Source organism: Setaria italica, chromosome I (genome assembly GCF_000263155.2).
Source record: "Setaria italica strain Yugu1 chromosome I, Setaria_italica_v2.0, whole genome shotgun sequence".
Taxonomy (NCBI): Eukaryota; Viridiplantae; Streptophyta; class Magnoliopsida; order Poales; family Poaceae; genus Setaria; species Setaria italica.
This window is the reverse complement of record NC_028450.1, coordinates 38,140,378-38,155,449: the sequence shown is the minus strand read 5'-3', so window position 1 is coordinate 38,155,449 and position 15,072 is coordinate 38,140,378. Positions and strand designations below refer to the sequence as shown.

Sequence of the window (15,072 nt, the reverse complement as noted above, 5' to 3'; positions counted from 1 at the left end):
GCCAAGCCGCGTTGCGCAGCTCCAGCCCCACAACGTCGGCGCTGCTCTCCCGTCGCTCCTCTCCCCCACCAAGCCGTGCTGTGCAGCTCCGGCCCTATAGCACCGCGCTGCTCTCCCGCCACTCCAGGCCTGCCGCAGCGCCGCCTTAGCTTCCTCGACGCGCTACAGGTTAGTCACTCTGGACTGCACGAAATGGCATCTCCGGTGTAATTTCCATGAAGTTAAGGAGCACATCCTAACGGGGCAAGTGCAAAAGAGAGGAGGAGCTGGAGAAGCTGACTTTTTTTTTGGCTCCGTGGATACAGTGCAAAAATAGCTCTGACTCCCTGGTGCTTCGGTAGAGAAGCCCTTTCCATTTGCCCCGTTTGGCAGGGCTTCAGGAGAAGCCAGTGGAGGAGCCATTTCTGAAGCGATGCCAAAGAGGGTCTTAAATTCCGACCAAAACGTAGCAATGCAGACATTCCATACCTTCATTTGCGTACAACGACACTTCTGGCTACTCAGTTTTTTTTTTGCCATTTAGGTCCCGTTTGGCAGGGTTTCACCACCTGCTCCTCCATCGGCTTCTAGTGAAGCCCTACTAAAGGGGCACAAGCAAAACGGCTCCAGTGTAGGAGCTCCATGAAATCTGTTCTCTGGAGCATTTTGGTGGGGGAGAAGCCAAAAAATTTGGCTCCCCGCGGCTTCATCCTCAACCGCGGGTGCATGTGACCCTTTTGCCCACTATGGCCCATGACCGAGGACAGCAGGGAGCAGGCGCGGGGCAGACAGTGGAGCTCCATGGCTGAGACAGGGTGCGTGCCGGAGGGAGGCAGCGCTGGGGCGCGTGTCGAAGGGAGGCGAGGCAGAGTCGCTTGCCAGAGGGAGGTGGCGCTGGGCTAGCGAGCTGGTGCACTGGGAGCGAAAGAGCCGGGGCCGGCAGTGCGAGATGGAGCAGAGGCGCTGGGGGGCTGACGGTGCGAGTGGATAAGGAAGGAAATGGAGTGAGGAAGAGATGAAGGAAAGAGAAGAAAAAAAAGGAGGGGAGAAAAAAAATAAATATGAAGCAAAGAAGAAAAGGTGGAAGAAAAAAAAGAAGGGCATTGTGGACATTTCACTTTTTTATCCATTTGAAACAATGAAGAGAAGCCGTTTAGCCAAATATTTTTCTAACCAAACAAGCTGAAGCTAAACAAAGCTGCTCCACGAGAGAAGCCACAGTTGGAGTTGTTTCAGCCACAGCCCTACCAAACGAACCCTTACTAATTTTTGTTGCCATACAACCATTAAACAACGGAATGCTATTAACACAAAAGTAAGTTTTGAGACAATAAACCTGTGTAGACAAACTCTTTATGCATGTCGCTTTTGTATATCTAATAGGGATATTAGCTTTCTGGAAAAACTTATGCGTGCCACTTTAGTATATCTAATCAAGGGCCTAAATACAAGATGTAGCCAAAGTTAGGATGAAGAGAAGAAGTATCTAAAACTGCAACATCGTGTTCTACTTTTTCTCTATGCGTGCATATGAATGCGTTTCTATGCGTCCAGTTGGCTCGTTCTGGGCTATTGCCTATTGGCTCATCCATACGTGCTTGCTTTAATTTCGTAAGCCATGCCATGCACCAAAAAGAAAAGTCCGTGCGCACGAATTTCGTTGGTTTAAGTCAAAACGAAATCATTTTTTAAAAAAAGTCAAAACGGAATCTGGAAATTGGTCTGCTTCGTATGAGAAACGGCGTTCGGTAGGTCGTCCCTGGCATTGGTCTGCGCGCGCGTGCATGCTCTGATAGTCTGATGTCTGATCGATGCCATTGCCATCCCATCCATCCATCCTAGCTCATGGATCAAAATGCAATGAAACTAGCATCAGTTCCGATCCAGAGTTTGTTTACTTGGCATCTGGCGATGTCGTCAAAAGTTTAAAACCATGTAGGGTTGAAATTTCGGACCTAGCCTGTTGACACGCATGGCATGTGCTACATGCTGTGGCTGCATGTCAGTGCTTGGAGAAAAAAGGAGCTAGCTGCAGATAACTAATTGATGGAGTCATCGTAAGACCACCAGAAAGCTTATTTGAATCTGCACTGGAAGAACTTGTTGCAGTAAGTTAATCTCTCTAGCTCGGAACGTAACTCCTCCATGCATGCATATGAATGCGTTGAAAGCTTGAAATCGAGTTCCTTGCCCTTGACCCATTCCATGGTGACGAGGTGATGAACGAACACGAACACGGACACTACGAGCTGATGCTTGCTAGCTTTGCTTTATCCAAGCCAACGGAAATAACGTCGCCGTATCGTGCCAGTTCCAGGGGAAAGATTCATCACGTGCGCGCTCCCTACTGCGAAGAGAGCAGGCCACCAGTCAACCCACGCTAAAACGGAGGGCGAGATGGGTTTCAGGCAGGCTGCTTCTGGTACGATATCGAGAAAAATAACCCTAAACTAAAACTAAAACGTGGACATTTGAAGATATCGACCGACTAGTTGTTCTTTTTTGTTAGGTTAGCTGAGACGACGAAACATGCATGCATCGGACTCTATAAATACCCGCGCATCCGCTTCAGATGAGAGCATCGGCCATCGCAGCAACGCAGATCGAGCACATCACAGCGTAGCTAGCTTTGCTCGCTTCTATTCTAAGCACGTTCCAATTTGCTAAGAGAGCACACACATACACATCAGAGAGGAGAGCACACACATTCTGTAGCTAAGATGCCTTCAGGGCATTGTTGGTTACTGCTAGGCTTGGTGTTAGCCTTCGTAGTTGCAGCTAGCCCGGCTCAGGCATCCAGGGCTAATCACTACGATTTCTTTGTAAGTCGATCCATCTGTATCGATTCAGAGCCGCATTTACTATAAGATAGTACATCATTCTCTGCACTCACAAATCCACAGTAGTGCAAGTTTTGGTTTTTAAATATCTAGTATAGGTTAATTAACGTGATTGCATTCCTTCATTTGCATATGTGACGAGGTATCTCGTATGAATCGTTAGAAACCCTAGGTATCTTTACGTACTAATCATGGAAGCAACAAATTTCTCTTAACTGGTGATTGTCGATCACCACTTGGGAAAAAAGCAACAATAATACCACACGTCTTAGCTACTGTTACCCTCTCTTTTATTGCACCAGCTAGCTTTTCTCTCTAGCTAGTTCAAGCTTCTTGACACCAACTGCTATCAGCTACATGCTTGCCTTAGCTTGACGAAGACAATTTAACGGCGTTTGGTATTTTGCAGATAAAGGAAACCAAGATCACTCGGCTGTGTCACGAGACGACCATCCTGGCCGTGAACGACCAGTTCCCGGGGCCGACCATCTACGCGCGCAAGGGCGACGTCGTCGTCGTCAACGTCTACAACCAGGGCAACAAGAACATCACCCTCCACTGGCACGGCGTGGACCAGCCTCGCAACCCGTGGTTCGACGGGCCGGAGTACATCACCCAGTGCCCCATCCAGCCCGGTGCCAATTTCACCTACAGGATCATCTTCTCCGAGGAGGAGGGCACGCTATGGTGGCACGCGCACAGCGACTACGACCGCGCCACCGTGCACGGCGCCATCGTCATCCACCCCAAGCGCGGCTCAGCCTACCCCTACCTCAAGCCGCACAAGGAGATACCCATCATCCTCGGTACAACACGATTAACTTGATTCTCCGTACTGCTATAGATTGCAAAGAGTGGTAGTGAAATCCACTGTTTTAATCTGAACTCATGGCTTCAAAATAATCTGCAGGCGAGTGGTGGAATGCAGACGCGGAGAAATTGTTCGAGGAGACCAAACGCGGCGGTGACGTCAATATTTCGGACGCGAACACCATCAACGGCCAGCCCGGCGACCAGTTCCCCTGCTCCAAGAACGGCACCTTCAGGATGCTCGTGGAGCACGGCAAGACGTACCTGCTCCGGGTCATTAACGCGGGGCTCACCAACGACACGTTCTTCGGCGTCGCCGGGCACCGCCTCACGGTGGTCGGCACCGACGGACGCTACCTCAAGCCGTTCACCGTCGAGAGCATCATGATCTCGCCGGGCCAGACCATGAACGCGCTCCTGGAGGCCGACCGCCCCACGGACGGCTCGGGCAATAGCCGCTACTACATGGCCGCGAGGACGTTCACGGGCAACGGCCTGCAGCTCAAGTCCGGCAACGCCACGGCCATCCTGGAGTACACGGACGCACCGCCCTCCGCAGGGCCGCCGGACTTCCCCAACCTGCCGACCGACGACAACGCCGCCGCGACAGCGTACACTGCGCAGCTCCGGTCCTTGGTCACCAAGGACCACCCGGTCGACGTGCCGACGCACATCGACGAGCACATGCTCGTGACGATCGCCATGAACTTCCTCCCCTGCGGCACCAACGATACGTGCACGAGCCCCATCGGCAGCCGCCTCGCGGCGAGCCTAAACAACGTCAGCTTCGTGGCCCCGTCCGTCGACGTCCTCGACGCCTACTACTACTCCATCCAGGGCGTTTACGAGCCGGACTTTCCCAACAATCCGCCCTTCATCTTAAATATCACCGATTCCCTGCCGCTGAACCTCTCGTTCACGAAGCGGGGCACCAAGGTGAAGGTAGTGGAGTATGGCGCCGTCGTGGAGGTGGTGTTCCAGGACACGGGTATCCTTGCCGCCGAGAGCCACCCCATGCACCTGCACGGGTTCAGCTTCTACGTGGTGGGCAGAGGGTTCGGTAACTTTGACAAGAACAAGCACCCGGCCACATACAACCTGGTAGACCCGCCGTACCAAAACACCGTCTCCGTACCCAAGGCCGGATGGGCCGCAATCCGCTTCCGTGCCGCAAATCCAGGTGAGAATTTGCAACTTTTTGTCATAATTTTCAAGCGGTTATTACGATGTTTATGGGATCCTTTGTTTTTTTTTGTTAACTTTGCATTTTTTTCTTGGTTAATAGGTGTGTGGTTTATGCATTGCCACTTTGAGCGTCACATGGTATGGGGCATGAACATGGTGTTCATTGTGAAAAATGGTAAGACTCCGGATGCTCAAATGATGCCACGTCCTTCTACTATGCCGAAGTGCTAAGGAACCAAGGGCTTGAGGGATGATCGTGGTTTGCAAGATAATCAAGCTTCCTATAAATTGTTATTTTGTTATCTCCTGTGTTGTGGAATGCAAGTTATGTGCTGTTTATTGTCAATTTGATCTCAATTTAATGAATAAAGTGACATATCTAAGCTATGTGCTTCTCTATCTCAATTTTTTTTGAAGTATATGTTCTTGTGCTTGTCATTCTGAGTCAATTGAGGGGTCCGCACTTATAGTGCCCATGCCGGCACGAGCACTATAGTACCGCCATGCTAAGTGGCACGGCACGACATGACTAAGGGTTTATAGGGTTGTGCATAGGCCAGTACTTCAGCACAGCGGCACTAACAGGCACGGCACAACACGGCTAACCTACTGTGCTGCATAGTGCCGTGCCGTGCGACCGTTTGGCCACGTATAGGAGTACATCACGCAGTGCCCCATCCAGCCCGGCGCAAACTTCACCTACAGGACCATCTTCTCCGAGGAGGGCACGCTCTGGTGGCACGCGCACAGCGACTTCGACCGCGCCACCGTGCACGGCGCCATCGTTATCCACCCCAAGCGCGGGTCCGCCTACCCCTACACCAAGCCACACAAGGAGATACCCATCATCCTCGGTACAACACAATTAACTGGACTGTCCGTGAGTGGTAGTGAAATCCACAATTCGTGGCTTCAAAATAATCTGTAGGCGAGTGGTGGAATGTGGACGTGGGGAAATTGTTCGAGGAGACCCGCACCGGCGGCGACGCCAATATCTCGGACGCAAACACCATCAACGGCCAGCCCGGAGATCAGTTCCCCTGCTCCAAGAACGGCACCTTCAGGATGCTCGTGGAGCACGGCAAGACGTACCTGCTCCGAGTCATCAACGCGGGGTCACCAACGAGATGTTCTTCGGCGTCGCCGGGCACCGCCTCACGGTGGTCGGCACCGATGGCCGCTACCTCAAGCCCTTCAGCGTCGAGAGCATCATGAGCTCACCCGGCCAGACGATGGACGTGCTCCTCGAGGCCAACCGCCCCACGGACGGCTCAGGCAACAGCCGCTATTACATGGCCGCGAGGACGTTCTCAAGCAACCCGCAGCTCGAGTCCAACAACAGCAACGCCACGGCCATCCTGGAGTACACGGACGCGCCGCCCTCCGCTGGGCCGCCGGACTTCCCCAACCTGCCGACCGTCGACGACATCGCCGCCGCGACGGCGTACACGGCGCAGCTCCGTTCCCTGGTCACCAAGGACCACCCCATCGACGTGCCAGCGCATGTCGACGAGCACATGCTCGTGACGATCGCCGTGAACTTGCTCCCCTGCGGCGCCAACGAGACGTGCAAGGGCCCCATCAATGGCAGCCGCCTCGCGGCGAGCCTGAACAACGTCAGCTTCGTGGCCCCGTCCGTCGACGTCCTCGACGCCTACTACTACTCCATCCGCGGCGTTTACGAGCCGGACTTTCCCAACAAGCCGCCCTTCGTCTTCGACTTCACCGATTCCACAACCCCGCCGCTGGAGCTCTCATTCACGAAGCGGGGCACCAAGGTGAAGGTAGTGGAGTACGGCGCCGTCGTGGAGTTGGTGTTCCAGGACACGGGCATCCTCGGCGCCGAGAGCCACCCCATTCACCTACACGGGTTCAGCTTCTACGTGGTGGGCAGAGGGTTCGGTAACTTTGACAAGAACAAGCACCCGGCCACATACAACCTGGTAGACCCGCCGTACCAAAACTCCGTTTCCGTACCCAAGGCCGGATGGGCCACAATCCGCTTCCGTGCGGCAAATCCAGGTGAGAATCTGCAATTTTTTTGTCACATTTTTCAAGCGGCTAGTACGATGTTTATGGGATCTTTTTCTTTTTGTTAACTTTGCATTTTTTTTCTTGTTTAATAGGTGTGTGGTTTATGCATTGCCATTTTGAGCGTCACACGGTATGGAGCATGCACACGGTGTTCATTGTGAAAAATGGTAGGACCCCAGACGCTCGAATGATGCCACGTCGTTCTACTATGCTGAAGTGCTAAGGAAACAAGGGCCTGAGGCATGATCGTGGTTTGCAAGATAATCAAGCAAAATAACTCATCATAGTTGGCTTAGCAAAATAACTCATTATTTGCTAAGGAAACAATGTATCCTACGGAACTATGTTCTGTATGTCATGAAAATTTAATATGAGTGTATATTTAATATAATATAATCTTTTTTGTCATGATCAAAATTGGAAGGAAAGCAAGAAAAGCTGGGATAAAATCAAAAGCTATGCGCTTGCATGCCTCATCTATCTCAACCCTCAGCATTGTTCACATGTATATTGCCACGCAAAAGTAATACCAAATCAATGCTTAGTTGGCGTGTTCCTGATTCTCTATTTTGCAATGATAAAGGCCCATCTTCCCCTTATTCGATTTGTGCTACATAAAGGCCCAGCTTATTTAGCCGACAAATTGGAATGCAGAAGTGCAGAAGATTGTCTTTGCCGGCTATGGATGCGTTTATCGGCTCCAATTTTGATGGCACGGATAACGCGGAAGGAACACATCATGATTTTTTCTGTAAAGGGCCAGGCTATTTCTCCTATGCATGTTTAGCACGTTTTATTCGAATAGTACGTGTGGCTCTCGAGGTGCTCATGTTAGTTTTTAATTAATCCAATTTTTGGTTTTTACTGATGCTTCTTCCAAACCACTGGCATTCTATATTCAAACTCGATCAGCTCCAACTGCGACGAAATTTGCTTCGATTCTATCCATAAAGAAGTAACTGACCCACGGCTTTGACTCGCCAAATGATTCATGATTGAAGCCTTGGAGGTCATGGCGGCGCGTAGAGAGAAGATCAGAAGGTCAGACCCATCCCGGCTGCGACCGAGGTCGAAAACGGAACATTATTGTAGCAGGATTAATTCAGAGACGAACTATCTATTCTGTTTCCTGCAGACTTAGCGTGAGTGCACAACAATTTGACCTGACTCCTGAGCATCTCTGTCTCCAGGACAGCATCCATTTTTTTTTAATAAGGGAACAGCGTGTATTGAAATGTTCTTTCTGAAGGACGAGACAAGAAACTTTGAAAGCTTCTGCCCACAGGTTACTCAGTTTTACTGAAATATTCAGACTAGCAATTTGTCAACGCAGAGATGGAATTGACCTTTCGTCGCTATTGCTGCCCATCAGGTGATTGACCTTTTCTTCCTTTCTTTTCCTTTGCCTACGAAGCAAACAAGAAGGTCCTCGGCAAGCTAGAAAGTAGCGCATGCACGGTTGTAGTTCTCTGTAACTCTGACCAAAACGTAGCAACGCAGACATTCCAGACTTTCATTTGCGTACAGGACTCAGTTTTTTTGCCATTTAGTACTTTTTTGTTGCCATACAACCATAAAACAACGGAATGGTATTAACCACAAAAGTAAGTTTTGAGACAAATGGCCTGTGTAGACAAACTTATGCATGTCGCTTTTGCATATCTAATAGGGATATTAGCTTTCCAGACAAACTTATGCATGTCACTTTTAGTATATCTAATCAAGGACATAAATACTAAAGCCTAATGAGATGTAGCCAAAGTTAAAAAGATGACGACAAGTATCTAAAACCGCAACATCGTGTTCAACTTTTTTCTCCGGGTCTTGCTGGGCTCTTCCTATGCGTCCAGTTGGCTCGTTCTGGGCTATTGCCTATTGGCTCATCCATACGTGCTTGCTTTCGTAAGCTAAGCCATGCCATGCACCAAAAAGAAAAGTCTCTGCGCACGAATTTCGTTGTTTCAAGTCAAAACGAAATAATTTTTTTTAAAAAAAGTCAAAACGGAACCTGGAAATTGCTCTGCTTTTTTGCTTGCGTCACGCGGAGTTCAAACAGTTACTTAAGATTTTCGGATGACAGGGACGAACTACCGACCACTGGCCGTCCGATCAGAACAGGGCTCGCAAGAGAGGACATTCTTGCTGTTGGTGTCACGGTGTCGCAGACGTACTCGCCGTGCATACAAGCATAGCCGGCTAGGCTACCTACTCGCCGAGAATATCCAGCTAGCTGGTTGAGCTGCTGAACATACAGGCATCTCTGCGCGCGCGCCTCAGGTAGCGCGGCATGCATGCTCATGGTGTTTGACGAGATTTTGTGCAAATCTTTCAAATATATTATCACATGTGAGCTATATATCTTAATATGGGTCATATGTGCTATCTCCAAGCAAGAAAAGAAAAGAAGCAAGAAAGAAAAACAAGAAGGAAGCTAGCAAGCACTACGGGAAACAGACAGTTCGCCGAGTGCCCCAGGCACTCGGCGAAGGTCCAAAAACCCTCGGCGAAATGTGAATGCTTGCAATTAGGTAAGCCAATATAAAATATGTATACATTGTCGCGTATATTATTCATAAGAAGAAGCACGTAGCTGGAGGAGGCAGCCATTACGCATCGCGTCCTGTACACGATCAAAGTCCAGATGAGATACGCGTGCAATGTGCTGCGTATACGTACATGAATCGCTAGCCGGCAACGAGTCTGACCCATCGGTCATCCTGTTGCTGTGCTGCCGCACGGGATAAGCTTAAAAGATCTTTGTTGGTTGCGAACGGAGCTCCAGTGCTCCCCTTCTCGTACACGCATCTGTGCAACTAGGAGATGGGCTCGTACCTGGCTAGTCCCACAGCTCAGGGAGCACAGACTCAACCAGGCGTGTGTGCCCACCCAATACTTGAACCGACGTGGTAATCGCGATGAACGACCGCGCAGCGCAATCCGCGCGTTTCAGGCCTGGTTTAGTTGGCAAAGTTTGAAGGTATCAAATTACTGTTACAGCACTGTAGTACATTGTAGCGCTTCGTTTGTATTTGTGAATTATTGTCCAAACATTGACTAATTAGGCTCAAAAGATTCGTCTCGCAAAGTACAACAAAACTGTGCAATTAGTTTTTAATTTCGTCTACATTTAGTACTCCATGCATGTATTGCAAGTTTGATGTGATGGGGAATCTTCTTTTTGCATAGTGCCAAAGTTGGGAGTTGGGGATGAACTAAACAAGGGCTCAGTTCAACTAAAAGGTGGCGCGTCCATGGACCCAAGACTCCATACGCCGCCCTAATTCCTGCCTATATAAAGCCCCGACGTCGGGGGCTTTTCTTTTCTTTTCCAGAAGGGGCTAACGGACGAGGAAAGGGGATCGTCGACGAGTTGATGGACGGGGGAGCGAGTCACCAAGACTGCCCCATTGCCCATCAGGCTCTCATCGCCATCAGGATATCAGGTCGACGCCCATCGATAACAAGAGACGGCGTTGAAGCCCGGAAGACCTTGACGACCCCATCTCGTCACCGGCGGCTCGCTGTTCGCTGACATCGCCCGAACCAGGCGATCGTGCTGGGGCCTAACCGAAGCCAATGAACCCACCGACCCAACGGAGGACGGCCAGAGGAAGAAGCCGAGGAGAGGATAGCTCCTTCGATCCATCCGGCGCCCTCAAGCCCTGCATCTGCACCGACCCGGTGGTGCCCTCCACGACCTCCATCGAGCAAGCTTCATCCACTACCGGAAACACGATATTTGTCGAGTGCTAAAAGATTTGCCATTTGCAATCCATCGGGCACTCGGCAAACAACCTTTTTAATGATTATTCTTTGTGTAATGAACTGATCTGATTATTCTTCTCATGAGACCGATGAAAGTGATTTTGATGATGATGAATGGACTGTGAAAACTCTTGCATTGTTGAGGGGTGCTCAAAATATTCAATTTATGACTGCTATGCTTGCTTCCAAATATTTCTTGACATATCATGACAAAAATGAGAATAGAACTCCATCACAGAGTGGCTTTGGTTGGACTATGGAAAAACTTCAGACTCCAGGACAGAGCCTTAAGATGTTCAGGATGGACCCACACCTATTCTACCAGCTGCATGATTTGCTAGCGAGTTCATATGGTCTTGAGTCATCTGTGCACATAAATTCTATGGAATCACTTGCTATGTTCCTCCTTGTGTGTGGCCAAGGTATGTCGAACGGTGCTATCGATGGTATATTCAACCATTCTTCAGAAACCATCAGTAGAAAATTTGAGGAGGTTTTGAATTGTGTGGTGGGTATGTGTAAGGACTACATAAGACCTATTGATCCTAACTTCAATACTACACACTCAAGGATCAGTAATGATCGGAGGATGATGCCACATTTCAAAGATTGCATTGGTGCACTAGATGGTACTCACATTTTGGCAACACCACCTCCTCATTACCTCATAAGATATATTGGCCGAAGTGGCAAAGCGACACTAAATGTTCTTGTTGTTGTGATTTTGACTTGCGATTTACATATGCATCTATTGGACAGCCTAGATCTATGCATGACACCAATGTGTTGTTCCATGCACTAAGACATGATTATGACAAATTCCCTCACCCTCCTGCAGGTAGGTTCATATTCTGTTATAGTTGTCATAAGTGTGCACATGGACATATTTAGAATGTAGCTCATATAATTTTACATATGTGCTTAGGAAAATATTACAATGTTTGTTGATGCTGGGTACCCGAATAGACCTGGCTACTTAGCTCCATACAAGGGCGCAAGGTACCATGTGCCAGAATGGAGGAGGGGTCCTGCTCCAAGTGGTGAGCATGAGCTCTTTAATCATTTGCATTCAAGTCTTCGTAATGTGGTAGAGCGTGCTTTTGGAGTGTTGAAAATGAAATGGAGAATACTTCTCAAGATGCCAACTTTTCCATTGGAGAAGCAAATGATGATCATTTCCGCAACCATGTGCCTCCATAACTTCATTCGTGAGAACAATGCACAAGATAAACATTTTCGCAAATGTGATCGGAATCTTGATTATGTGCCTACCATACCATCAAGATATGCACGACATCTTCCTTCCCAAAATGCAAGCGATACATCAACCTCTGAATCGAATGATCGAGCAATGGATAGATTCTGTGATGACCTTGCAAGGGTGATATTTCTGTCTAGATCATCATGAGCATTATGTTGGCTTCTATGGTTGATGCGAGGATTATGCCTCATCTTTTGTAAAAACCACTACTATTAATGTTGAGGACTATGCCTCATCTTTTGTAAAATCCAGTAGCTAGTAATTGCAAATGAGCAAAGACGTGACCATCACAAAGACACAAACCATCTAAAAGATGAGATCTAGAAAATATTTCTATTTATTTTTTAATTTATATGAACTAAAATTATAAATGGAAGGGAAACATACAATTCAGCTAAACAATCAAGTCATATATCAAGGGGCATATTCGACATTTGACACCTCCAATCCATTCATGAAAAACAGGGTGGAGCTGTTTTGCCAAACCTTTTCCAAAACGGCTTCAGCTCCACCAGAGAAGCCACTCCACCAGAGGAGCTAGAGCCGGAGCCGTTTTCAGAGGAGCCGGAGCCCTGCCAAACTGGCCCTTATGCTTCACCTAATTATTATGGGCAGCCCACATCTGAAGGGCAATTTGGTCTCGTAGGGTGCTTCCATCATTTGATTGCAGATCATTTGGGTAGTTGTTATCCCCCTTTGACAACTCAGCATAATCAATGGGTTGATATTATTTGGTTGGTGATCCAGCCACCCTTCGTTCCCATTTTGCCCTCTAATGGGATTGTGAAATACTGCAGTTGCCGCTGAAATTTTAATTTGATTCTCAATTGGATGAAATGTTCCAACTTTCAGGATTGGAAATCGTTTTTTAGCACGCCAAAGCCCTTTCAATATGATTGCGTAGCTGCGAATGCCGATGGTTGAACAATTCTTTGTAATTTGCATACTGATTTCCATGTCTCCTCAACTCACTAAGGTGATACCTAACTCCTCGGTATGGAGAAATGAATGAGGATGTATTTGCGTATCCACCATCTACAAGGTAGAACTTCCCCACAGGCACATGAAAAACCTTCGCATGTGTAGACTGTAGGACCCCTGCATCAGATGCAGATCCTTCCCAACCACATGAGATGAAAGTGAAATTTAAATCAAAGTCACATGCACACATCATGTTCTATGACAAGGTTCTTTTCCTATTTCTGCAAGGAGTGACTTTTTCTTGTGCAATGGTGATAGGGACATGAGTGCCATCAATGGCCCCAATGTAGTTCTGGAAGAAAGGCATAAATCGAGGGTCTGATGCAATCTTCACATATGTATGGTTCATATTTGAGCTTCAAGAATCTACGAGTCAGTGCTGGAATTATATCGAAGAACTCTGTTATTTTCCTATGAATTGTCTCACCACTATATTGGTATTTCTTTTTTAGCCTATCGGTGCTTGCATTATGAGAGAGCATGAACATAAACATTCCCAGCTGCTCCTCAACTCTAACACCACGGGTGTCACGTAACAAGTTCTCAACTCTAGGATAATTTGCTATAACTCTAAATATCTCATGCTCCATCCTGAACTCCACTTTGCACCAATTCTCGCGGCCTTCCAAGATTTGTCTAACCTTTTCAGCACCAGGCAAAGTTGAGGTGTGCTCCGATTTTTTCTCCTCATATAAACACTGCTGAAGCACGAGGACCATAACTAGGAATAGCTCGTCATCCTCTTCTTCCTACTCTAGCATGAATCTCCTAACTTCATCATCCCAAGATTCCATTATCTATATGTATGTATATGGTAAGGCAAGTAAACTATGTCACTCAAATGTATGTGGTATAGGAAAAAAAGAAAAAGAAAAAAGAAAAAAAGAAAAAGAATACTTCAACTTCAATTTTGGCACATGCCATTCAGAACTTCAGATCATCTAGCTAGCTAGAAGTACATGATCAACGCATGCATGCACAAATTAATTAATTAGTTACTACTGACCAATACATGATATAAGAAAATAAATTAGTTACTACTAACCAATAAATTAAAGAAGGTTCAGTTGATCGAAGAAATTCAAGCATGTTAGTTAATTAATTAGTTATTACTAACCAATACATGATATAAACAAATTGACCCATACAGTATATTCTTCTATGACCAATCAAGCAATTCAATCAATGTAATGATGTTTCTAGCAAAGGGAAAAAATGACAAAAAAAAATAGTGGTTATCTAGTGTGAACCAGAAATAGCGATTCAGCAAGTATTTTCCTGTGGGAGACATTTCAGCATACCTTGCCCCCTCAAAACTAGATAACAGATTTTATCAGCTTCAAGTTTTAACAGATCAATGTCTTGTTCAACCCCATGGTAACCTTACTATTATGCAGGAATATTATGTTCATGGATCCATGCAAAAAAGCACAAGCATAACAGATGACTACAAGATAGTTCCAGCACTGTTCCAAAAGATTTGGTCACAAGAACCAACTACTATTTTTAGTGTAACAAGTAACTCTCAACGTAAACCAGTTCCAGAAAGCCGGTATCACTATTATAAAGATATTTTTGAACTGCATAGTAAGACACATCTACTTCTCGATACTTTGCAGCTCAGGTGCTTATGCACAACTAGCCTCTACTTTAACATGTGTACTTCTCTTCAGGATGTTCCCACAAAAACAAATCGAAACATTGCAGCATGATTTATACTTAAAAATATACTAACAATACAAATTAGTGGTGACACGTATAAGCCACAAATATAATCAGTAATTACACTTTCACTTAAGATAAGGTTACTGTCTCAGTGCCATAGAAGCAGAGGTCGGATGGCAACATACCCTGATGAGGCGGTACTTAGGCTCGAACTTCTTGGCGGCCTCGAGGTTCTCGTAGATGAGGCCGAAGCCACTGGACTTGCCTTCTCCAAAGTGGGTGTGGAACTTGAAGACGAAGATGGTGTTAGGGTCCTTCACCTCGTACACCTTGGCCAGCCTCTCCTTTAGCTCAGCCTACACAGAGAGCACACAGAAAAACTGAGATCTAGGGCAAAATCACACGAGATTCAGAAAAACTAAGAGCCTACACAGCAGCGCTCGGGACGTCATCGCAGATTGGTGCCCAGGAGTAACGAGATGAAGGCAGAGAGGCGGCACCTGAACAGGGAGATGGAGTTGCGGTGGCAGGCGGAGGGGCCGACACTTGGAC

At 47.4% G+C, this 15,072-nt stretch overlaps 1 protein-coding gene and 1 pseudogene across 1 annotated transcript; both read left to right on the top strand.

Annotated features, from left to right (window-relative positions):
* The first annotated feature begins 732 nt into the window (after nucleotides 1-732).
* On the top strand, nucleotides 733-5,101 carry LOC101766419 (laccase-21). Its single transcript, XM_022828847.1, has 5 exons — nucleotides 733-794; nucleotides 2,648-2,801; nucleotides 3,229-3,625; nucleotides 3,730-4,809; nucleotides 4,915-5,101. The coding sequence occupies exons 1-5, from the start codon at nucleotides 733-735 to the stop codon at nucleotides 5,043-5,045; spliced, it is 1,824 nt and encodes a 607-aa protein (XP_022684582.1). The 3' UTR covers nucleotides 5,046-5,101.
* LOC105914317 lies at nucleotides 5,065-7,071 on the top strand (annotated as a pseudogene).
* The last annotated feature ends 8,001 nt before the right edge of the window (nucleotides 7,072-15,072 follow it).